The following is a 25,004-nucleotide window of genomic DNA, read 5'->3' on the forward strand; positions in this document are numbered from 1 at the left end:
TGCTTGTTTCCAGTCGTGTGCAACCCCTCAGTTGCCAGGACACCTGCTTATAAGAGCCACGTGATAAACTAAACTGGAGATTTGGTCCTGATTGAAAACAACTACAACAAAAAAATCCCCTTCCTTCCCCTCACAGACAGTAGCTGGGCAAACTGTTATATGTGCGACAGGGGGAAGGTGAGATAATGCCACAGAACATGGTGGTTTTGCTGAAATAAATATTTATAGTATTATAGCCTCATTTGGAGCTTTAAAGTACCAGTAAAGCTCCTGTGGATGCACTAGCTAATCGGACTGAGCTTGTACTGCCGGAGCAGCTAAGCCGGTCTCCCTTCTCAGCCTGTGCTCAACTGTTTTTGCATGACATCCCGGCAGAACCCATTGCCCTTTTTGTTGGCTTAGTTTTCTGCTGACTTAACACAGAAGCAGTTCAGCCGAGAGTCACAAAAACACCGGAGCTGGTGCAGGGGAGGGTGAGTTGGGACAGCCAGCAGCAAAAAAACCAATCTGTTGTGTAGATCCCACTGTTTGTGTGACCGTGTGCCACGGCTGAGACAAAAAGAAGAAAAATCCTCTCAAAATGTTCCTTTTAAATTTATTTTTAAATCTTATTTTCTCCCTCTGGCCTCCATTGCCTGCTTCTCTGCTTGCTCTGCAGCTGGAACTGCAATGTGCTCTGCCTTTTGAGTAGTGTCAGTTACAACGATGTAGATGGTCTGGTTTAAAAAAAAAAATCTAAACAAAGTTTACCCAATGAATCCTGTTGTGAACTCTCACTAATTGAAGGCATTCTCTGCTTCAGTTTCAGGTATCCAAGTGAATCACAGGCCCTCATTAAGTGCAAGATAGCCCAAGCCTTTTAGCTCAACTTGTCCATTCTCTCTTCCCTGAGCCTTGTTGCTGCATACTGACAACTCAGTCTTTTTGCTCTAATTCTGAGTTCTCTTAGTATGAGTTTTGCCACTGAACTTCTAGCGCATTGTCTCTGCTAGCACTGGGTGGCTCGCACTCGTTTGTCTTCTCAGCCTTTTACTGCTTCAGGCCTGTTGCCCTGCAAATTCCCCTCATCCTTGGTGTGAGCAAGCGTGGCCTGTTGAGGACGGCTGCACGGCGCAGGCAGACCCTGCACGGGCGAGGGCTCGTGCACTGCACGGCAGCTGGGCCACGCGAGGCAGCCCTGCCGACGGCCCGGGAGGTGTTGCACTGCGGCACGTAGAATGTGCAGATCTTCACAGCTTCTGTCAGAGATTTGCGGTCTCTCACACATCTCTTCAGCCCCTCTGGCAGCAGCCTGAAGTCTGTTTCTGACATTTCATTTTCCTTTTGTATAAAAGGTTGCCTGAACTGGCGTGTTTAACCAATTCTACTTCACTTGCTTTTGGTTCCCCTTAATTGTTAAACTGCAAGGACAGCTGACATCTCAGCAGTGGCAGGGAAAGGAGCTTGGCATTTAGGCTGAGTCCAGTGCTATGACTGAATGGGGAAATATATCTTTATCTGTGTCGTAGTTTAGCCCCAGCCAGCAACTAAGCATCATGCAGCCGATCGCTCACTCCCCCTATCCCGATGGGATGGGGGAGAGAATCGGAAGAGTAAGAGTGAGAAACACTTCTGGGTTGAGATAAGAACAGTTTAATAATTAAAATAAAGTAAAATAGTAATGATGATTATGAGGAGCGGCTGAGGGAACTGGGGTTGTTTAGTCTGGAGAAGAGGAGGCTGAGGGGAGACCTTATCGCTCTCTACAACTACCTGAAAGGAGGTTGTAGTGAGGTGGGTGTTGGTCTCTTCTCCCAAGTAGTTAGCGATAGGACGAGAGGAAATGGGCTCAAGCTGCGCCAGGGGAGGTTTAGGTTGGAAATTAGGAAAAATTTCTTTATTGAAAGGGTGGTCAAGCATTGGAACAGGCTGCCCAGAGAGGTGGTGGAGTCACCATCCCTGGAAGCGTTCAAAAAACGGGTAGACGTGGCACTCTGGGACGTGGTTGAGTCTAGTCTACCCTTGATTGGTTTAGTGTGGACTTGGCAATGTTAGGTTAATGTTTGGACTGGATGATCTTAAAGGTCTTTTCCAACCTAAATGATTCTGTGTTTCTATGATTCTATAATAACAATATAATAATGTTAATAGTAATATACAAAGCAAGTGATGCACAATGCAATTGCTCACCACCCACCAACCGATACCCAGACAGTTCCCGAGCAGCCATCGCTGCTCCCCGGCCAACCCCCCCCCAGTTTGTATTCTGAGCGTGACGTCATGTGGTATGGAATAGCCCTTTGGGCAGTTTGGGTCAGCTGTCCTGGCTGTGCCCCCTCCCAGTTTCTTGTGCACCTGGCAGAGCATGGGAAGCTGAAAAGTCCTTGACTAGCATAAGCAGTCCCTAGCAACAACTAAAAACATCAGTGTGTTACCAGCATTCTTCTCATACTAAATCAAAAACACAGCACTGTGCCAGCTACTGGGAAGAAAATTAACTCTATCCCAGCCGAAACCAGGACAATCTGTATTTAGGAAATTACTTCTTTGGGGGTTTTTTGTTTTGTGGTGTTAACCTCTTTCATTCCCCTTTTTTTCTTCATTGCTGGCCTCTGATGTAGGAATGTCAAACTTGTGGCTGATCCACAGAAGCTGGTTAATACTGAAGGCCACACCTGGTATAAATTGCAACTGAAGTTTTTACTGGCAGCCCTGAGGATAAATTTCCCACTTAAGTGAAGCTTTAATTTTGCACAAATTTCTCCTTGTGCTTGTGTTCTTATTTCACGGTTCAGGGGAGTGTATTTTGATGTGCTGGAAGTCCTCTTCTGAAATGACCTCTGTGCCTCATCTTTCTTTCCTCCATAGTTTCCCACCATTACTTTGAGGAAGATTTTCATTGTTTCAGAACTGTTGTGGCAGTTTTTGCAAACAAGAACATTAACCAGGTTTCTGGGTGGGTAGGTTAGAGTGATTGCCTTAAGTGAACAAAGAGTTGTATTTGTTTCTCTGACAGCAGAGTCCCATGTCTGGACCAATACAATGTATGATGTATATATGAAACACTTGATTTTAACTCCAAAGATTAAAATGTTTAAGGAGACAAGTGTTGTTGATAATATTTTGCCACATAAGATGCTGCAGTACAGGAAAGAAGCATTTCACAAAACAGGTTCTGGTGTTCACACACACACACACACACTTCTCAAGGATTTGGGAAATAGTGTATGGGTTCAACCACACTGTAACTGCTGCCACTTAAGAGCCCCAGTCATAAGCACTGTGTGTATGCAGAACAAAAATGAAAGTCCTTGTCCTAGAAAGACTTGCTAGTTACTCAAAGGACAAGAGGTGACAAGTGCCTACTGACAGGCAGCTGGCAAAGCACAGGAAAATGTGCCTTTATCACAATAGTATTGCCATCCTGCTCACCAAGCAGTTTTCTTTTCTGTGATAGATCCCGAGGGGGAAAAAAATTCTTGGTGTAGTTTGCAAGTAGACAAATGGTGAGAGGTTCTGTAGGTTTCAGGAGGCATGTCTCATGTCAGGGAGAGCAGAGGAAGGGAGTGCAAAGAAGCGTCAATGAGATAGAATTTATTCTGGTTGCTGATGTCTCAAATGTCTCGCTAGGGACAAAGGTTTGTTTAGAGAGAGGTGCCTTGAATTGCATCCAGAAATGGAGGGGACTAGACTACAGAACCCATCCTAACTTGTCACCTTTCAGGCATGCCATGAGGGCAAAGTGTTTTGCAGTCCTTGTTTACTCCTGTGGGCACATATGCAGGCAGCCTTGCTAAGAAGGGAAAGGAGATATCAATAAACCAAAAAAAAGGACAGGGAAATTCTGGTAACTTTATCAATACAGAATGCAGCTAGTCACTCTTTGTGATGAGTCTGGTGCTCAGCTCAGGAAGAGGTAATAACTTCTGATGCTTAACACATTTAACATCATCAGGGCATCTTACTTTACATCTCTCTGCTGCTCATTCCTCCTCCTGTGTTGGCTTAGAGCAACAAAATACCTTCTAAATCTCCGAGTTCCTTTTCTGCAAGATTGTTTCTTAATACTCTGTTAAGGTGAATAGATAGATGGACTATCAGGTTTTTTAGTCAGTGAATGCAGGCTGCTCAAGAGGTGTTTTGAAGACTTAAAGGATGAAAGAGGAAGAAAAATGAGCTTTCCTAAGTCATATTTGTCAGTGTGTCAGAAATTATTGCAATAAACAACTCGGCAGATTGCCCCATCCATCTCTTTAATCCCTTGAAGGTGTTTCAGCTGAGGAAAGGGGTTGTTGTAAATCAGAAGAAAAGCAAAGCATGAATATGTTTTTGGAATCCTAAACCAAAGTCCTTCTGAAGTTTGTTTTTTTAGGCTTGGACTATATGTTTGGTGGTTGCTTGCTTTCCTACTCCTAATAAGCACGTCCCATTCAACACTGAGAGCACGCTGTGCTAGGCAAAGTCGAGTGTGGCTTTGTCTTTCCTGATGTCGTATCAGGTGACAAGAGGAGGGTTATTGCAAGTTGCTGGTGCCTTTCTTAAGAAAGGTTCATTTTCTGTTTCTTTCTTTAGCTGGTCCACTTGGTGTAATTAGAAAGATTTTGTCACACATTTTTAATGGTATAAACTCAAGTAGAAGCAGTAAATTTTTATAAACTAAATAATTGACTCTTTATTTTGCTGGTACTCTTGTTAGAATAAACTAATGATACTAGCTGCTCTAACTATCTGTTTAGTACATACAAAGTTGTATTTCAAAGGGTATCCATTTTACACATTCTCAGAGCAGACATTGTATAACAAGTTTATAAACCACCTAATGAAAATTGTATGTGTTTAATACACTAAGTGAATAATCTTCAGTAGATTTTTTTAATGTCATAAGACACTTCAAACTATGTTCTTAGTAATAGTCTTTTTCTAAACAAGGAAATAAAGCCCAAATACTTTGGCTAAACTTTTTTTGGCACCAGTAGTACATGTGATATTATTACATTTAAATGTTGAGTTCAAGGATTTCTTTTTAATTTTTTTTGTTGCTCAGTACCACTAGAAAGGGGTTCCACGCGGTGACCCTCCAGAGAGCTTTAATTTTTAAGATTCTGTCCAATGTCTTTCTACCTTGTGTTATTTAATCTCTGACTTCTTCACTCCTTATTTTCACAGGAAACAAAATGTAATGTGACTGTGTTCCAGTATTTTGCTCTTTGAACCAACATGTTTTTTTCTTGCTTTAAGTGTTAAAGCAAGGCTAAGGTTTCATGGTACAAGCTGGTAATATGGGTTGCGTACATACAACCCATATGCATTATCACCATAGGTGCTACGGGCCTACTCTGAAACCTGTGTGCTACAAACTGGATAAGGGATGTTCAAAACTTTACAGTGTTTTCTCTGATCCCATTCATAGTGCAGCTGCTCAAGCAGCTGTGCTTAGCACAACTGTGGCAATGGGGTGTTGGGGAGGAAGGTGATACTGTGTTAGTATTGCTTCAAGGCTCTTAAAATCATGGTCTAATAGTACAGGGCACAGTGATAGCACAAACTGCAAAATAAGGTACCTTTACTGCTAGAAGATCTGTGAATCTTTGCCATTGACTTGTGAATGGTGATGCCATTGCCATTCACATCGCAGGTGCCCTTTTTATTTCTTTCTTCACATTTGCCGAGGTAAAAGTAAATGCCATTCCTTTCATGTGTTGTGAAGAGGGGGAAAAAAGTTTTCTACTGTTCCCCTTTGCTTTTAAAATCTTAGCAAATTTTGTTACTAGTAAGCTGGAAAGTCTTCAGAGATGAGATGTCGTGCAACTCATTTTCCTTCACTGACAGGAACTGAAAGTTCCTGAAAGCTGAGCTTACTGCCTTGTCACAAATAATCTGGGTGCAAGTCACGCATCCCTTGCTTATGGATTGCTGCCACTGAAAGTCAGGTGACCATGATTTAAATGACTTTCTGTTGCAGAAAACGCTTAAAACAGTCTTGAAATAATTTATGAATTATTATGCCAAATGAGAACCAAAACTTCTCTTATATCTTTGTGTGTTCAGAGTCCTTGAGAAAGTTCTGAGTGACACCACATTTTCACTGCAGATCTCTTGAAACTTTTTCTTCTGACCGTTCTGATCTTTAGGATACATTGCAAAATAAAGCTTTTCAGAAGGAAGATTGGGTAGAACAGAGGTGTTCTGAATGTTTTTGTGTGTCAAGAAGCATTCTAGCATTGACCTTGGTATCATATGTCACTGTATTTCAGAATTGAATTAATTTGGGAGCTTGTAAATTATGCAAAGATAAACTCAAAACTGAAAGTTGGTATCAGTTGTGAACTATTGAATTATGTCTAACTAATATTACACTTGTCATGAAGAAGTGGTGTTTTGCCCAATAAGGAGAAGTGATGCTCTTCTGAAGAGAAAAGCTCCCAAATTATGGACTGTCTTGTGAGATTTTACATTCTTCCCTTTAAAGAAAAAATAAATCTACAAAGCATTAGAAATTCACTTGGCATTCCCTCGCTACAAAACATATTTGTAAATGTATGTTCCCAAACCTGTTGTTGATATCCAGAATGATGAGGGGCAATTTACAGGAATAAAAGAACATGTGATTATAAATCATCAGCCATTTAGCTGAGTTCTCTGCTTTATCTGGCAAGCATATCAGATGATCTCCTTCATAAAGTGACTGAGCTCCAGTTTGAAATTAGCTAGGATTTTTAACTCTTGCTGCTACTGCTGGTAAGCTAGCTGGGTTTCCATGGCCAACTTGGACTCATTTCCTTCTTGTTCTGTAATACTGTGTTCCAGCTTAATCTTCTTTTTCTTAGGTGATAATTTTTATACTGTTTAACTGAACAAGCACAGCTTTTCTAATCTTCTATAATTAGTGCTAGGCTTGCCATTCCTATAACACAGTCTGTCTGCTTTTTTAGTTTCTGCATCTGTTACATTATTCACTTTCTTCAACATAGGTGCATGTACAGAGCTCTGCAAAATCACTCTTACCTTGCTGGTGTTTATCTTCAGATCGATCACCTTTTTTCCCCCCCTCATTTTCCGTACATCTGCCTGGCCGAAAAGGACCTGGGGGTGTTGGTAGATAGCCGGCTGAACATGAGCCAGCAGTGTGCCCAGGTGGCCAAGAAGGCCAACAGCATCCTGGCTTGTATCAGGAATAGTGTGGCCAGCAGGAGCAGGGAGGTGATTGTCCCCCTGTACTCGGTACTGGTGAGGCTGCACGTGCAATACTGTGTCCAGTTTTGGGCCCCTCAATACAAGAAAGACATTGAGGTGCTGGAGCGTGTCCAGAGAAGGACAACGAAGCTGGTGAAGGGTCTGGAGCACAGGTCTTACGGGGAGCAGCTGAGGGAACTGGGGTTGTTTAGTCTGGAGAAGAGGAGGCTGAGGGGAGACCTTATCGCTCTCTACAACTACCTGAAAGGAGGTTGCAGTGAGGTGGGTGTTGGTCTCTTCTCCCAAGTAGTTAGCAATAGGATGAGAGGAAATGGCCTCAAGCTGCACCAGGGATGGTTTAGGCTGGAAATTAGGAGAGATTTCTTCACGGAAAGGGTAGTCAAGCATTGGAACAGGCTGCCCAGAGAGGTGGTGGAGTCACCATCCCTGGAAGCGTTCAAAAAACGGGTAGATGTGGCACTTTGGGACATGGTTTAGTCTAGTCTACCCTTGATTGGTTTAGTGTGGACTTGGTAGTGTAGGTTAATGGTTGGACTGGATGATCTTAAAGGTCTTTTCCAACCTAAACGATTCTATGATCACTTATTCTGTGATTGCCTTAACACTGCTAGGCTCCCAGACTCTTCTCTGATGTTCCCATCTCTAAAGTTCCCAAATTGTAGGTCAGATTTTCATCATTAATCTCCAATGGCAGTGGCTGTTTACTAATAACTTTCATTCTGTTTCACTTCATCTCTTCCTAAACACCACAGCAGCTTTTTCCTGTGTGATATCCTGGTTCCTCTCCATGTTGGCAATGCTTTCAAACTTTGGCATCGCTAATAAACTCCATCACTGTTCTTCAGTCTTTCTGCTCAGGTTGTTTAGCAAATAGTAAATGAGAGCCCTCAGGTTGGTCCTCTCTCCCGTCCCACAGTTATCCTATTATAGCTTCCTATTCTCCTCCCTCTTAATCAAGTAATCATCATTTTTTTCTAGCCTTGCTAACACACTCCTGTGTATTGCTGTAGCAGGTTCTTTTCCTGACGGCCACACTGATGAGATGTTGTCACATTTTTGTTACTGGAGAAGGGTTTGTATCTGGCATAGCCTGCCTCTGATATACAAAGGTTATAGTTCTTACTTATCTCAAATTTTTTAAAATTATTTTTTTCTTAAAAATCTGGTTTAAAGCCATTAAGTCTGTAGTCACTCAGTTTTCCCCCCATTCCTCTTACATTACTTAAATACAGGTTTTGATACTTTTCAGATACAAGCCACCAAGAGAAAAGGACCTTATTTAAAATGTTTTAAAACATACAAGCTTTGTGTTTTGGGTTTTTTTTTTCTTCCAGGATTTTGAAATTCCTGATTCACTCTGTTAAGAGTAGTGCATTCAGCTCTTGCTTATTTTGTTTTTTTAATTCCATCTTTAATATATTATGGTGACCTCACTTTATTAGCTTCTACTCTTTAATTTGGGTAGCTGAAGACCCTTGCAATTTGCTTTCATTTCCTTTGCAGGCTCTGACACTCATTCTCTAATGTAGTCACTCTGTCTGTCTCTTCCTTTCTTTTAGAGCTTGTGTAATTAACAGTTATGTATCTTCTGCTCAAAAAGGCCACCCTGCAGGATAACAAGACTGTGCATTTGACTGCCTTTCCTCCTAGTGACCAGGAGTTACCACTGTTCTCAGGCCAGATGTCATGTGAGAGACCAGGCATTTTAATTAGTACATTTAGAGGAGTTTGAATTCGTGGGTGAAGTGATTTCAGTGTAAGGAAAGCAATGTAAAACATAACAATGACATGATAGAAAATAATGAAGAGAGAGCATGGCCTTGCATGGTTGTTTTTGAGGGTTTTTTTGTAACTTTGCTGCTGTGTGCCTCACTGGCAAAGGAATCAAATGGTTTTCTCACAGACTAAGAACTGTGCAGTGGCACACGTGCGTGTCGGTCGTGTGCTGAATGAAGTGTCACACTGTAACTGAACTGGCTGGGTCAGAAGCAAACAGAGAACTGGACCTTATCTGAGAGACCCATGCTTTGTTTTCTTCATATAGGTTTTCAGAGTAGAAGGGAGATGTAGTGAGATAGTGTTTGGGTTGGAATTGTATGCCTGGGGGATTTGCCGTGGTGAGGATGGGGAGGCAGGAAGGGTGGCGTCAATGTTCCTGCTGGTTGGCTGGTAACTAGAGCTGGCTGGCTCCTGAGGAGCTGCTGTCTTGAGGAGACCTGTCCTTGCTCCTCTTTCTTGCCCAGTAAAAGACGAGGAGACAGAGCTGCTGAGTCCATCGTTTGTCACCAGCAGCGCGCGTTCTCTGATTGAGAGCTCCTGGTCTTATGGCTGAGGCGCTGTAGTGCATATCAGGAGGCATACTTCTTGATACCACCTCCATCCTTGACTACCTTCATGGCCTTAAGCAAGTCATTTCAGCCTCCATGCCTGCGTATGTAATCCCATTCTTCCGGATTTGTTTACTCAGTTCATAAATTTTCTTAGGGGCAAGATCTGTCTCACCATAACAAATGGGTAGGTGCCAAACACTACAGTAGTAAGAACTTTAAGGTAAGAGGGCTTTTGTAGAGCCATGGCAGCTGCCAGTACTTGAATGTGCATCAGGAATTCACTGTCAAGCTGACATGGTATTTTAATGCTCTGTATGCTGACCTCTTCTGCAACATGTTAAGGCTTAACACAACTCTTTCCTCTGTCAGTGACATTCATAAATTTAAAGTATGGAGTGTACAACTGTTGAGGGCTATCCATTATTCTCTGTCTCAGGACAGTTATCCAGAGGTAAAAATAGATAGGAAGGATCTGTCATTCATTCAGAAAATAGAGGCACTGCCCAGTTCCTGATAAATAAAACACCATTCTACTGAGTAGAAACTGATGACATTGCAACTTCTCTCCTATTTATCTTCCCTTCCTTCCCTCCTCAAGTTAGCAATCTTACCTAGTTTTAAAACTCCCAACTCGTAAGAAGCAAATAAGCAATTCCTTTTGTTCTTTTGTTGCCTACTGGTTGTATTGCTTTTATTTAGAGAAGAACCAGAGGTTAAAAAAATGCAAACAGTAAAGCATCATATATGCTAGGTAGTTTTCTTAATTTATCACTTGGCAAAGGAAATAAAAGCAGGCTCCCCAGCTAACAGCGTTAGTTTTGCTTAGGGTTATTTGGCAGAAAATCCATCATCCTCTCTCCATTTGTGAGTATTTCATATTGACTTACACCCTTTAGCAAGGGTCAGCAGGGCAGAATATGCATAAAGAGTTCAAGTCCTATTTCAAAGGCTGAATTTTAATTTTAGTGTATGGTTTATTTTTAATATAATTTGAAAATGAAAACTCTTTATTAGATTTTTTGTTTGTTTGTTTTACTGGCTTTTTGATACTGAAATCTAATGTTCTTTTTATGGACTACTTGCATAAGATTTAGGTTTGTTCAGACATTTCCATCACGTTGGAGAAACCTTTTTTTTTTCTTTATATTTTCTGAGCTGTTGTTCTGAATCTGCAGGCAGGAGTGCTTTGTTTTCTGAAAAATATTATAATTAAAATTGTTAATAATGTACAAATATGGAGGGGGCAATGTTTGTTTATATGTGTATTTACTTTGTGAACTGTTGACTTACAATCTTCAAGGCTCCAGAGAAGTCAATACAAATGTGAAACGTGGTAAGGACATAAATGCATGTATTTCCATTTTTTATTATGGCAATTATAGTTGGCAGAGGTTTAATATAATCTAGTACAAGTTTATATTTAGCAGAATTGATTTTGTGCTTTCTGCTGGTATTCCATAAACACGTGCTCTCTGAAAGCTCGGTTAATAGGCATTTCAGGGAGAATTGTTCAAAGCTATGTTGTCTTCTTTGGGATCAGAACTCCAAAATGTTTTCTTCTCGTCCTGTGCTACCATTTCTACAAGCCCAATTGAAATAGTGTCATGGTTTGGGGAAAAGGTTAAGGTATGTCTTTAGATGTTCTCAGAAGAAAAATGGACATGCAGAGGGTTCCCAAGATTTTTATTCACAGGTGATTTTTTTTTGCCTCATAAATTTTATGAAGTACTCCATGATAAGAAAATATAAAAGAAAAATACTGTGATTTCTCAGAAAGTATGCTGACTTCAAATTGTTGGGTTTTTTAAATTTTCAAACAACAGACCATATGTTTTATTCTATGCTGGGAATTTCTAAATAAATTGAACAGAAAATAGTTATTTCTCTTTGAAAACAGAAATTAGGTTTGCTTACATATCTGATCTTATGACCTGGTGGGATTAGCATTAAAGAAAAATATCAAGAATTCATGACTAGGGATGTGTTTCTAAACCATTTCTAAACATGTTAATTAGATTACAAATAATACTAGGTTAATATATGGCCAGTATGATTTGTTAATGGGAAGTGTGTTGCTTTGGCAAGTAGCCAAAGTGCTTTTGAAGGTCAGATGTTGACAGTATTTGAAAGTGTTCAGAGACTGTTCTCTGATTATATAAAGTAATACATTAAAAGAAAAGATTAGTATCCTAAATGGTATATCAGGGTCAGTTTGCTGCTCTGACCTGATTTTATTTTGTAATAAAATTACAGTTTTATTTTTGCAGTTTTATATAACTGCTTAGCAATTAATTTGGTTTCATTGAGAGAACAGATTAGATTCCAATACAGTAAAGGAAAATATGGGTTACAACTATTTTTAAATTTTGGGTGGCTAATCTGTCTTTTATATGGTGGGTCTTTTTGTCAGTCCCTTTGTACTTGATTTGCTATGCTGACAGCTTTATTGAAGCTGACAATCTCAAACTCTTCAACTTTGCTTCCTGCAGTAATAAGGCACGTGCTTGTAACGTATCTTCAACTTAGCTCCAACTGCAAGCTCTGAGCGGGAATGAAGCTTCAGGGACAGAGCAGATGCTTTACAATGCATGAGGACGCTGCAGCTATCTGCTGCCTTCATCTACTGCATCTCAAACAGAGCTCCCAAGAGGCTGAGTAACAGCTTCATAAATCAAGGGCTGCAGGTTCAGCTTTTCCTGCCGCCAATTAGGCATTCAGTGTATGGTTTGGAGTCCTTTGCTGCACGAGGAGTGAAAAAGCACAAAAATGCAGGGGAGGGACAAAGACAAAAGAGTAGCTGAGGTGGCAAGATGATGGGCAGTTATGAAGAGGAACTGAAAAAAATTAATAATGTATAATCTTTAGTAAAGGAGGATCCACTAATAATTTACAAAAAATATTATAAAAATGGTAATGGGTAGTTTGTAATGGCAGTTCTGTTGCCTTGATTACATGTGTTGTGGTTAAGTGAAGAAATTCACAATAAGCATTGAAGGACTGGCTTAACCATGAACAATTGCAAGGGTTTGGCTTGTAAACTGGCAGAATTATGGTTTGGTTTGATTTTGGTTTTGGTTGTGTTCTTAATTGGGAAATCCATGTAGGAAAATCCTTCTCCATGTGGGATTTGTTGGTGTGTGACCTTAGTACCTTCACTCTCCTCAGTTTGTAATTCTTTCTATAAGATAGATTACACATATGCACACACATATGGTTCATGAGACACAGTTATTTTCCACAGCAATTTCAACCAGCTGAGTCCTTTATCCTCATCCAAAAACTATAGGGAGAACAGTAAATACATATTAATAAGTTTGACACAAGCCATCAATCTTACACTTTGAGTAGAGGTTCAAATACTGGCTTTGTAAAGTTTGTTTTAAAAATACAGGTGATTACAACCAAGATAATGCCTATCTGCAAAAGGTATTGGAGGGCTTACATCTGAAAAGCTTCCATGATTTACAAAGTTGCTTCTGCTGTATCTCTCCATGCATGTGGCTATTACATAAGGTCTGTGCAGCACAGTGGGCTTTACGTGCCTGCTTCTTTTACCTTCATCTGCTCTTCTGTGGCTTATGCTGCATGTTCTCACTGCTAGGAATTTTTCCCCATGTCCTAAAATACCACTAACAGTATCCGGTGCTTTCTTTCTCTAAGGAATGTCATTCTGTGTATTGATAGCTTAAATTCAGTATGTGTTTGAAACATGTATTGCACTCTTTGTAGAATCTCCACAAGCACAGAGCTCTCCAGCTAAGTTCTTGGGATGGTCTTATAGAGTAATTTACAGCCTTTGCATAAGATGTTTCACTGGGCCATTTTTTCATCAAGACAAACTGCTAGTGCAGTGGAACACTCTTCTTCCTGCAGATTCATGGAAAAGGGCATCTCCTGTTATGTATTTCTAAAACATGGCTGTGTAGTTTTGTCACAAATAGCGGTCTTGGTGTCCCCTCCCAGGCCAATCATGAAGGGAAAGCATTCTGTCTCCTAGCAAAGACTAAATGGAATGAAACAAAACCAGAACCTGTTCTTCCTCCTAGGAGGAGGATTCACTGCATGCGTACACTGAAAAGACAGTGCCTAAATCATGTGTGAAATTGTTATCATAATAAACAGGCACTCCCCAGGATTTTAGAAGGGCAGAGTGGGGAATACTTCTCAAAATGTGTGCCTCGGTAAAGAGTCTGGGGGAGTTTTAACAAGGCAGCAGCCCAAGGCAAATAGTTGCATGCATTATGGGGTAGGCTTACACTGCAGTGATTGATGACTCTGCCTGGCATGCCTCGGGTGATTGCACCAAGTGACAGGAGCATTGATCATCCTGATTCGGTGGCGGCTCTTTGTTGTGTGGCATCCACCATAGCCTCAGCCAACACCACTCTCCCACCATCTATGCACAGGCGCTTTTGTTTTGTGGTAACAAGGAGGAGCACGTCTGGCTGGCAAGATGATTTCCTGGCTTTGCCGCCTCTCACAGCTGTGCCTATCTGAAGGCATGCAGGAATGCATGAACACCCACAACCCGGTGTGTGGTGGTGGTTGATTAAATGGATTTTGTCTCCAAGTTGCGACAGTCTCCAAGGGTACCTTGTATGGCTGCAAAAAATTATGTATTCATCATTCACTACCTGTATCATCACTCATTGCCTGATTGTATTTCTGCTGCTCTTTTAGAAAGTATGTCATCTTCCAGGGCATATGCTGACGTGGTGTTCTGTCTTAAGAATAGGATCGTTTCTTGCCTTTTTCATGAATCAGTGTAATGTGGGTGCTAAGGCAGGTGTTACTTCATGGCCATTTGATGAAATAGGTACAACTTTCCAGGCGATCTTCAGGATATCTGCCTGCCTCCTGAAGTCAGCGTTTTCCAGATGCTTGTAACATGACTTCTCAAGCCATGTTCAAAGTCCATGTTCCATAGCTCTTCCAAGGGGAGTAGGAGGAACCAAAACCTGAGAGCTCAACAGAGAACAGCTTCAGTTTGATGGAAGGTATATTTGTGGCAGGAGCTTCAGCCAACTGGATCTTTTAGAAGTAAACATAAATCAAAGTCTGGTAGTGAGATACCCAGAGAGAAACATGGTTTAGGTGTGATGAAATTTAATCACTTAGGGTAATACTGTGGTGTCATGGTTTAACCCCAGTCGGCAACTAAGTACCACACAGCCGCTTGCTCACGCTCCCTGCCCCCGGTGGGATGGGGGAGAGAATCGGAAAAAAAAAGTAAAACCAGTGGGTTGAGATAAAGGTGGTTTAATAGGACAACAGAGGAAGAGAAAGTAATAGTAATAATAGAAGAATATACAAAACAAGTGATGCGCAATGCAATTGCTCACCACCTGCCGACTGACGCCCAGCCCGTCCCCAAGCAGCAATCGCTGCCCCCCCGCCAACTCCCCCCAGTTTATATGCAGAGCATGATGTCATATGGTATGGAATAGCCCTTTGGGCAGTTTGGGTCAGCTGTCCTGGCTGTGCCCCCTCCCAGCTTCTTGTGCACCTGGCAGAGCATGGGAAGCTGAAAAGTCCTTGACTAGCATAAGCAGTACTTAGCAACAACTAAAACATCAGTGTGTTATCAGCATTCTTCTCATCCTAAATCCAAAACACATCACTATGCCAGCTACTAGGAAGAAAATTAACTCTATCCCAGCTGAAACCAGGATATGTGGGTACCATAAGTTAATATACTCCTTGCAGTTGGGGAATTGTAGAACAGCCTTAAATGAAGATCCATCAGTGCTGCTGTTAATTATTCCTTCCGTGCAACTCCAAATAAAAAAGTGCTGAGGTTTTAATTTTGTAATTACCAGAAGGCTAATAATTATTTGCCAAAGGCCATGATGATCTCTTAAGTGTGAGATAATATAATTGCCTTATTCCTGTGCCATTAATTGTGCTCCATTTTAAAAATGTAGTCATCTGTCTTATGAGCAAATGATACTCTGTTACCTCAAAGGAAACGTGCTATGAATAGTAAAAGCATGCAACCTAAAATTCACAGTTCTTTTGTTTGATTTTTTTTCTAGTTGATATTGTAACAGAAGAAGGTTAGAAAAGGGGAACTGTGTTTTTTTGGTTAGTGTATTCAGCTATGCATTACAATTCTTGTCAGGGGCCAACACTTAGCCTATGAGTTATGGGTCTTTACATGAGTATAGGACACAGGAGTTAGGAGAAAGTGGCTGTAAAACCCAGCAGGCTTAGTAGAGGGATTCAGAAAAACATGTAGCCCATGAAGCCACATACAGCTCACTTTACTTCTATTAGAGTGAATTGTTTGTGGTTTGTAAGACATCTTCAGGTTTTTAATCTCTAGTAATAAATCTAAATAATGAGCTCATTACTAGTGAGCTGCGAGAAGATGTCAAATTTTACATCTGAAATATCAGAGTATGGTTTGACAAGGTGGCTAGGGATGAATTAACATTTTGCCACTGTTGAAATGTCTCTCCCTTCCTTCCCCTCCCTGTCTGCTTTTGCTGCTTGTTTGGACATGTTCAGACACTTGTCTGGTCTCACTTAGCTGATTCAAATCTAACCCAGTGGAAAAAAAAAAAAATTATTCTGTGTTTTTCAGTTTGTTTGTTTTCTGGTTAGAAAATTCTAACTGTTTACCTTTCAATTAGATGTGTGCCAAAACCTGTGGGAAGTCCAGGCAGCAGAGAGGGAGGGAGGGAGCAGGGGAGAAAGGTGGAAGAGTTAAGAGGGAACAGGAATGGTCCTTTCAGCAAGGCAGGGTGATCATTTGGTTCAGCCACAGTGTAAAACCATGCCCTAAATTGGTGCTTTGTAGGCAGGAATCACTGCAGTTGCACTTCTGTATATTTTCAAGAGGGGGAGGCAAGCAGAGCTGTGGAGATGTGCAGAGCATGCTTTCTGTCACACAGTGCCACTCCTGTCAGCTCCTGGGGTTTTCAGATTGATTCCCACCCCAAATTTAAAATCCAGCGTATGCAGCATACATACATAAGCAGGCCTGTAAAACCCACAAAGAGGAATTGTATCCTTAATTGTGAGGGAATCACGATTTAAGAATTATCTTCAGCTGTCTGGCTTGTAGTAAATAAAGTGAACTTTCTGCTAGCTTTTTGTCTATAGTCTGGGAATAATCTATATGAGTCATTGTGCTTAGTCATTTGTTTAATGTATAGAATGCTCTTGGAAAGTTAACAGCAATTGGTATTTTAAGTGAGTAACTGTGAGAGGTTATGCTGTAACCTTTAGTTTCTCATTTAAAGGTGCTCTGCATTTCAGTGGTAAAATATATCTCTTACGGAAAAAGAAAAGTTTCTGAGCAAAGGGTTGAAATAGCTTGTTACAGGTCCCTAGGGAATCAGCACTGGGATGAAGTGTATTCCTGGGAGCCAAGCTCCCCATGCAGCCCTTGCTGCCAGGAGGCTGTGACAGTCGGCTGAGGCCTGAGACTCAGCCACTGGAGACAAGTCTCCTTTGGAGGAAGGCAGCACGAATTAAACTGCTGCTGTCATGGGGTATGATGGCAGGGTACTTGAATGTAAATCTTTGGGTTTGGCTGGCGTATTTTGTTTGTGTGGACAAGTTGAAAATTTCCAGGAGACTTTTTTTCCTCCCAATAAATTTATATTAGGAGAGGTCTCAAGCACTAGAGCTTGAGGATTGTGGCTTGGGGAGTACACCAGTGGAACCAGAAACCAGGCATTTGTAGCATGTCACTCTGGGGGTGCTCGTGCAGGTGGCTGCTCTCTGTCTACATTTGGAGAGACTTCCACACAGAGGGTCTCGAGTGAATAGTAATCTACTATTGAATATAACTTCATATAATCTGCTTTCTGCGAATAAAGTTTATTTTGGTCAGGACTTCTGGCAGAAGAAAACCCGTTAATAGGTGTTAGAAGTGTGATCCTTTTGGCTTAAGAAGCCAAGACTGTCATATCTGCTGGTTCAGTCAAAAGCGTGGATTGGTGGCCAACAGTCAGAAACCTCCAGTGCCTGTACCTCTGCAGAACACATACTGCCCTGGCACCTTTCTTTAGCAAAGGGTGAAAAGTACCTGTTACCTCCAGGAAGGAGGTAAAAACTTTGATAGCCAATGCAAACTGTTTTATTCATGGCAGGAAAAATGTTCAGCCTTAATATATGCATGTGTCGTTTGCTGCTGGACTTTGTGTCCAGCGGTGGTAGCAGTGAGTGCCTGTGTTGCATGCCATCTGAGAACGCATCAGAAGAAAAATGAACAGGAAAACTCCCTCTGTTGGGGGGGGGGGGGGGGGGGGGGGGGAAGAAAAAGAATAAAAAGATAAAAAGTATCTGTTACATTCCAAAATCGGCCATAATAATGGAAGTTCACATCAGATAAATTGCCAGAGTCAGAATGGACAAACATCTGGTTTATTCATCCCTAGCTATACTAACAAAAATATGATATCCTGTTCATCATCACTGATCATCCTAGTTTATCTTGGCGGTTGTGCACCTTGGCATTTTTCACTTAAACAAGAACGTATCAGTACTTTACAGCTAGCATGCCTCCAGCTCCAGGTTCACAGTTCATGTGCTTCTGTGACTTTGAACTCTTCTTTTCCTGAGTTTACCAGCAGACAGCTGCACCAGAACAGATATGTTTACATGTGGGGAGTAAATGGCAGCTTGCAGCTCAGAGTTTCCATTTCCTTTTACATTGTTCAGGAATCCAGGCTCACAATTCGTGTCCTAAAGCATCGCTTCATGTGTACGCATCTGACTTGGCCCTTTGTAGTACAAATGTTTTATTTTGACATTGATTGGTTGATAGAAAGGGCTGACTAGGGGGAAGCTACTTTCACTAGAAATTACCCTCAGTTTACGTGAAGTTCAATTGTGGGTGAAATATCTTTACAAAAAATTCTAAACATCACTTTCTGTAAAGCAGTATGTAAATGTGAGGCTAGTGTGGAACCACTTTATGCAGCTATAGCATGATAGATGCATTTTTAGGCAGAGAAAAATTACATTTTGTATTAAGCATGACGATGAAATCTGATTAGCGCCTAAACCATGACACTGACTATTTAAGCTATTGTCATGCGTAGGTGATAAAATATTCCCAGATGCGCTTGGCAAGGCAGTAATTCCATGAAGAGATTATGGTAATTAAAAACAAGAAACAAAACCATCAGAGTGATTTGTTCCTTTGCCTGAACCCTGAAGTGGAATTAGAGACTTCAGTGAAGAGTATCAATTGTTCTGACTTTACACTGCCTGACAGACTTATCATCATCGCTATTGCCTAATTCCACGTTTATGAGCTTTTCCTTCCCCTTTTGTACCTAATTTGGATATTTTGGGGTTGAATGAAAACTGTGGTTTATTGGTTATTTTGGTAGCTGAACTGAGTGAAATCTGTGTTATATAAATGACCTGTAGAAAGACCTTCAGTAACTGTGTCCTGTGTTTTGCTTACTGTTGTTCTGAAACAAGATTCCCCAGTTACCCTGATGTGTTAGAGTGAGCCTAGCTTTTGGTCACCCTCACATGGATCTTCTGTGAGAAGAAATTATTTGAACTTATTGGAGCATTTTGATGCAGTTTACTTCTGGTACATGTGTGTATATTAATTGCAAGGTTTGACCTGTGGCCCACTGTTAAGAGTAATGTAATGGTAGTGCACTGCTGGTACATGAAATTCTAATTTTTAATCTTCGTTCTAATGTTCCTTATGATACTTGGGCTATAAACTTGAAGCATAAAATCAAACAGCAGAGTATTTGTAGAATTAGGTTTTGCACTTCATATGACCACGCACTGAGACTGTCCAGAGAGCTGTACTCACTGAAAATTACACCCAGAAAAATAATCTTTTAGTACTTGTCCAGATCATTGTCCAGTCTTGTCAGTGCAAGAAGGGGATCTGGAATGCAAAGCAAGGCCTAGGACTGTAAAATCCCTGATCTGGGTTGGCATATTTTAGTCTAGTCTACCCTTGATTTAGTCTAGTCTACCCTTGATTGGCTTAGAGTAGACTTGGTAGCGTAGGTTAATGGTTGGACTGGATGATCTTAAAGGTCTTTTCCAACCTAAACGATTATATGATTCTGTGATTCTATATGTTGCCATGGGGTTGTGTTCTTAGGCTGGAAGTGCAAATGCCTGTATGTTTTCTATGAACTCACTGAAAACATACCATTTACCTCTTTACGTTCACTAGAACTGCTATGTTTGTGGCCGGGAAATCAAAGCAAGCAGTTAACATCGTGCCAGCATCATCACATCTATTACAAACCCCTTACCTGCTTGCTGGTCAGCGGCCCAGGTAGCAGGGATTCACAGGGCTGGGAAATGGCTGCTTGGCAGCAGAGAGGATGAAGAGGCTTTCGGGGAGGGGAACTGAAGCTGGGTGCAGACTCTGCGTAGGCAGGTAGTAGTGGTTGCGTCACAAGCTTTCCTTCAGTTGAGGTACAGCAGGCCACATCTGCTTAGGTAGATGTTTGTTCCCAAAATCTTCGTCAGTTCACCTGTAATCTGTAATTGCCTTCTGTTGACAAACCACGTATGAGAAATGATAACTGAAATAAATGAACACATGTATTACTTTAAATGTAACAACAGAAATTTAAAGTGATTAGCTGTTTTAACTCCTAATCTCTAAATGTAGACTAGCTTGAAACTTCCCATTTAAAGTCTGTATTTTTTTTTCATTGACGTTTTCATCTGAAAGCAGGAAACAACCTGAAAGTAATTGTATTAAGTGTTTCAGCACAAAGGTTTTAAAATGTAGTAGTTTGGCATATTACTCTCTCTTCTCACTATTCCTCAGAGGAAATAAAACGGAGTTAGCAACTTTCATCCAGGCAGCTTTTCTACTGCATCCTGTTTCCTTCCGCACACTGGAGAAAGCACCGACATTCCTCTCCCTTTCCTCTGCTTAAAATGAAGAAATCCCATTCTCTGTGTTGTAGCATTGTAGCACTCGCTCTCAGTGAACACCTGTGTTCTGTTAGCTTTTCAAATGTCGATACAGGATTTGCGTTGTTTAGGCAAATGTGCATTTTGCCCTCCATATCAAAGGAAAGCTTTACAAAGAATAGAGGAATATGCACGGCTACCCAGATAAGTGCCCCCGCACAGCTTTCCTGGGCGCCCAGCTTTCCTCAGCGCTTGCCCTGGCTGCTTAGACTGCCTGAAGGGTGTCAAGCACCTCCCCGAGAGCCCTGACATGCTGTTGCTGTGCTTGCTGGAAGGCTGAAATCTCTGCTTTTCTCTCACTGAAAGGTAGACTTGCAATCCCTTTTCTCTAAGGAAAACTGACCCTTGGAAAGGCTTGGCATGAAAAGGATTAGCTCCCTGGAAACTTTGTTTGGAAATGTTAGGAGACTGCTATGTGTATACGCTGGCAATCTCTGTAAGAGACAAATTATTTTCCCACCCTCTCAAGTACTTGGTAGTTTATCTGTTGTTTATATTAAAGATTGATCGTGGTTATATATTCCTGACTCAGAGTTCTCATTAATCACACTGTGCCACATAAGAGACTGGAGAAGAAGAATGGGGGTTACTGGAAAGCAGACATGTGATCCCTGGCTCTGCTTTTAATATGACTTACCCTGACATTAGCTTTGTTCCTGTGAATTATTGTGTTTGTGTAAACCTCTTCCCTCCCCCTCCATGTTTGGTATGTCTGTTTTTCTCCGGGCTATTCAGAAAAAGATAATATACTTATTACAATGATTTTGGAGAATGTTAATCATGATACTTGCCATGATACTATTTCAAGAGGTCTCTGCTCCCCCCTGCATGCCCACCCCCTTGTTTGCCAGCTCTTGCTTCCCCCCCCAGCCCCAGCAGCCATTTCCTCCCTCTGAGCAGAGCCACGCAGGCAATTGTTTCAGCCTGTGCAAAACGAAGGGGTGGAAAAGGACCGGTGGGGTGAGGACAAATGCACAAAGACTGGGACTTCCTAAAGCACATTGGCTGCCAACAGAAAGATAGTTTCTTCCACAGCAGAAGAGCTGATCTCCACCTCCTCCTCCTTGACCCTGCTGAAGATTTCCAGCCCCAAAAAGTTCAGTCAGCTGTTTGTGGTCCCCTTCTGAACATGAGAGTCAAAACTGCTAGCAAGACGCAGAGAAAGAAAAGGGAATTTACTAGTTTTTGCAAGTTGATTGGGGTTACGGGGACACATTACCAGCCCTGCTTGGAGTCAGGTCCAGGAGCCTCTGAATCAAGCGATTTTCCCACCCTGACTTGTCTGGCTGAAAGTCCCTTCACATCTTCCAGAGGCATGCATTGATCCCAACTCTTCAGTGTGTTCTGGTGGGAAATAGTTACATCAGCAAATTTTCAACCAACAGGAGGTTTAATCCCTTGAATTTTTTAATTGCTGTGTGCTTGTGTTTGTCTAATAAAAATAAATTGTTTGGATTTTAAGAGCAATTGAAATAATTTATATTTGACAAATCAGAGCAAATTAGCTCTGAAGCGACTGACATCATTTCATACAGATGATCTTCTCTTTTATTTGTAGCTCTGCTAAAAATACTTTGCCAGGCATATCCTCATTCTGCACAGATTTTTTTCCTGAGTCACATTAAATTCATGTCTGACTTCTTTGGCGCAAAGTCCCGTTGGAGAATTCACTGTTTAAGAGTATCTTCAATACTGAGACATGACTGTAAATGCTGGTTTGTGTTTATAATTAAGTACCTGCTCCACAAAGGCAAGAGGTGATCTAGATCTAGGTTCTGCAAACCTAGGAGAATTTAGGTCCATTCATTATGATGAAAGCACATCTTCAGTGAAATCAAGGGAGGAGGAATAATGTAAGGAAGTCTTAGATCTGTAAGAATGTTAAACATTTGAAATAAATATTATTACACAGAAATAGCTATTTTAGAGGACTAGATGTTTTTAAAAGACGTTGATTCCAACTAATTTGGATTGCTTGGGGTTTTTTCCCCATGTGACTACTTTTGATGACATATTGTACATATCAAGAATAAGAGAATTTATTTCTGAGTTGGGAATAGTTTTTTAATCAGACTCAGTAATGTAAATAGACCTCTATTTGAAAGTTCATTCAAAACTGAGTACTGGTGTATGTTTAAGTGCACTGTATGCTAAAGTAGAAATATCCCCCAGTGTTTAACCAAAAGCATGTTTTATGTGTGGTTTTGTTTTGTTTTTTTAATGTTTAACAGTAACTGAAGCTGGCTTTGGTGCTGACATTGGGATGGAGAAATTCTTCAACATCAAATGCAGAGCCTCTGGCTTGGTTCCCAGTGTGGTTGTGCTTGTTGCTACGGTGAGGGCTTTGAAGATGCATGGAGGTGGGCCAAATGTAAGTTTTTGTACCTTTTTTGGAAAATAAAATTCTTGCTAATATTTGAAATAAGTAAAATATCTTGATTTAAGAAATATTGGGGGTAGCTTATGGGGCGGTATTAAGATATCCTTCCTGAGTTACCTCATTATATAGATGTTACCTCCAAAGGTAATGCAGGAATGGAAAGGCACAAATGAAAGAAGAGGGATGAAAGAGCTCTGAAGAAGTACTAAATCTTGCTGAGGGAGGAAAGTTTGTTTGCATGGGAAAAAAAGCTATAATATGTATACATATTCTTTTCCCTGCCTTTTGAAATAGTATTTTTAAGTGCACTGAAGTAGTTGCAGTCTGGGAAAGTTGGCAGCTGAGGAGGAATGAGAAGAGTTCGGGTTGCAGTATGTGAGCGGAAGTAGGGAACATTGTTAGTGAAGGTTTTGAGATTTCTTTCACTGCAATAATGGGAAACCCTTCTGTCCTTTTAATCTGCTCAGGTTAATTCTCTCAGGGATGCTAAGGTAACTGATAAAATTGTGCAAGTGTTTTCCCAGTGTACCAGAAGTCACCAGTGTAGCATTTTTTGCTATTTAAACCACGAAGAGACTTGTACAGACTACTGATTGTAGAAGAATTCCTCAGTCATACAATCAGATCGGACTCTGCTAGCCAAGCAGACAAACACTTATCTCCTAGATACACTTTCATCTGCCCAGCAGCATGCGAGTGATGCTGCCAGGGAAACAGTCTCACTGGGTGAAAATACCAGAGCTGTTTCCACAGCCACAAAATTTTGGAATGCATCGTCTCCCTTACAGCTCATCGTTTCTTAGAGCTAAAGCTGAGCTGTCCTTTTTCAGTCTTTCAGGTTGGCATAATTATATAACTTTCTACCTTTTTAGTCCACTTCTAATGCAAGTTTTCTTTATTTCTAATGATATTTCTCCATGCGTGTCAAGGCAGGTATATTGTCACGTGTGTTGTCATTCAGTCTAGCAAAAATAGGACTTAAATATGTCTTAACTTAACAACTGTCTCTATTTCTGTCTGATCTGTGTCTTTAGAAGTATAAAGCTTTCATTTTTTACATAATGCATCGTAGAGGCATGCGGAGTACCAGATACTTTTACTGGGAGGTTAACTATAAAATGAACCAAGACCAGTGCTTGAGACAAACGTGACTAAGTCCAGTGCCTGGGATTGATGTATGTAGTCCTTGAAGATGCAATATAGTATCCTGGTGATACTCTTTGTTTGTATACCTTTGTGCTTTCCAGCAAAATAAATTACTTGCCTACGGTTCCTTGCCACGGGCAGTAATTACAGGACACCCGAAGATGATGTTCCTCTTCTAGTCATCTATATTACTGTTATTCCGTCAGCCAGCTGTTGGAGGTTGCTGTCCATTGTTTTTGCACTGCTGGTGCATTGTTAAGCATGTAGAATGCCTCCTCTCTAATAAATCTCTTACAGCTAGTTGCTGAGTCTCTACCTGTGTCTTGCTACCCAAATACAGTAGGAAGTGTTGCTGTTCTCCATGTACCGGTGTAACTTGGAATAAAACAGAAGCTGCAGTCAAGCTGTGATGTTGTGTGCAGTGTATGTGCTGACTGGCAGTATAGAAAGTAAGCAAAAGTGCACTTCTGACCATTTAGGATTATGACAAGTGTCAATGTGTGATGACTTTGAGTGTTTATTATTCCAGGTAACTGCTGGTGCCCCCTTGAAGAAAGAATACACAGAAGAGGTAAGAAGAATTATTATAAAACTTTAGGAGAAGTTTTGTTTAAAGGGACAAAATAATGTGGTCTATGGAGAATCATTCCTCTGGCTGGATAGGGTGCAGCCTCAGGTTTGACAACAGCATGCTCTAATGCTGACATTCAGTGAACACCTTTAAGAGGCATTGCCAACAAGTAAAGCCATCTCATCTTCCCCCAGCCACTTTGGTGTTACCTCTCATGTGTATGACTGCATGGTAGATTGTACTGAGGAACTGAGCTACTTGAAAAATAACTTCTTTTCAGTAGTTTTTCCAGGACCACTAAGTTTTCAGACTGATCAGCTCTTCATTCCAGTCCATCATACAGGCATTTATGGCAGTACAAGAGCAGAGTGGTGCGGGGTGAAAGACACTCCCTGAAATTAATGATAGCTTAATCTGTTCATTACACAGCAGGTTTAATCTGTTTGTGCTTCATGTCTGATGTTGGATGTCACTC

The 25,004-nt window shown here is 41.1% G+C and overlaps 1 protein-coding gene across 2 annotated transcripts in view; it reads left to right on the plus strand.

Annotated features, from left to right (window-relative positions):
• The window catches only part of MTHFD1L (methylenetetrahydrofolate dehydrogenase (NADP+ dependent) 1 like), a 161,423-nt gene that overhangs the window by 73,032 nt on the left and 63,387 nt on the right, over positions 1–25,004 (plus strand). For both annotated transcript variants that reach the window (XM_075706905.1, XM_075706906.1), the window contains 2 exons: positions 22,664–22,803; positions 24,488–24,529. In XM_075706905.1, coding sequence (XP_075563020.1) covers positions 22,664–22,803; positions 24,488–24,529 — 182 coding nt within the window. The remainder of the gene's footprint in view (positions 1–22,663; positions 22,804–24,487; positions 24,530–25,004) is intronic.

This window comes from Pelecanus crispus, chromosome 3 (genome assembly GCF_030463565.1).
Source record: "Pelecanus crispus isolate bPelCri1 chromosome 3, bPelCri1.pri, whole genome shotgun sequence".
Taxonomy (NCBI): domain Eukaryota; kingdom Metazoa; phylum Chordata; class Aves; order Pelecaniformes; family Pelecanidae; genus Pelecanus; species Pelecanus crispus.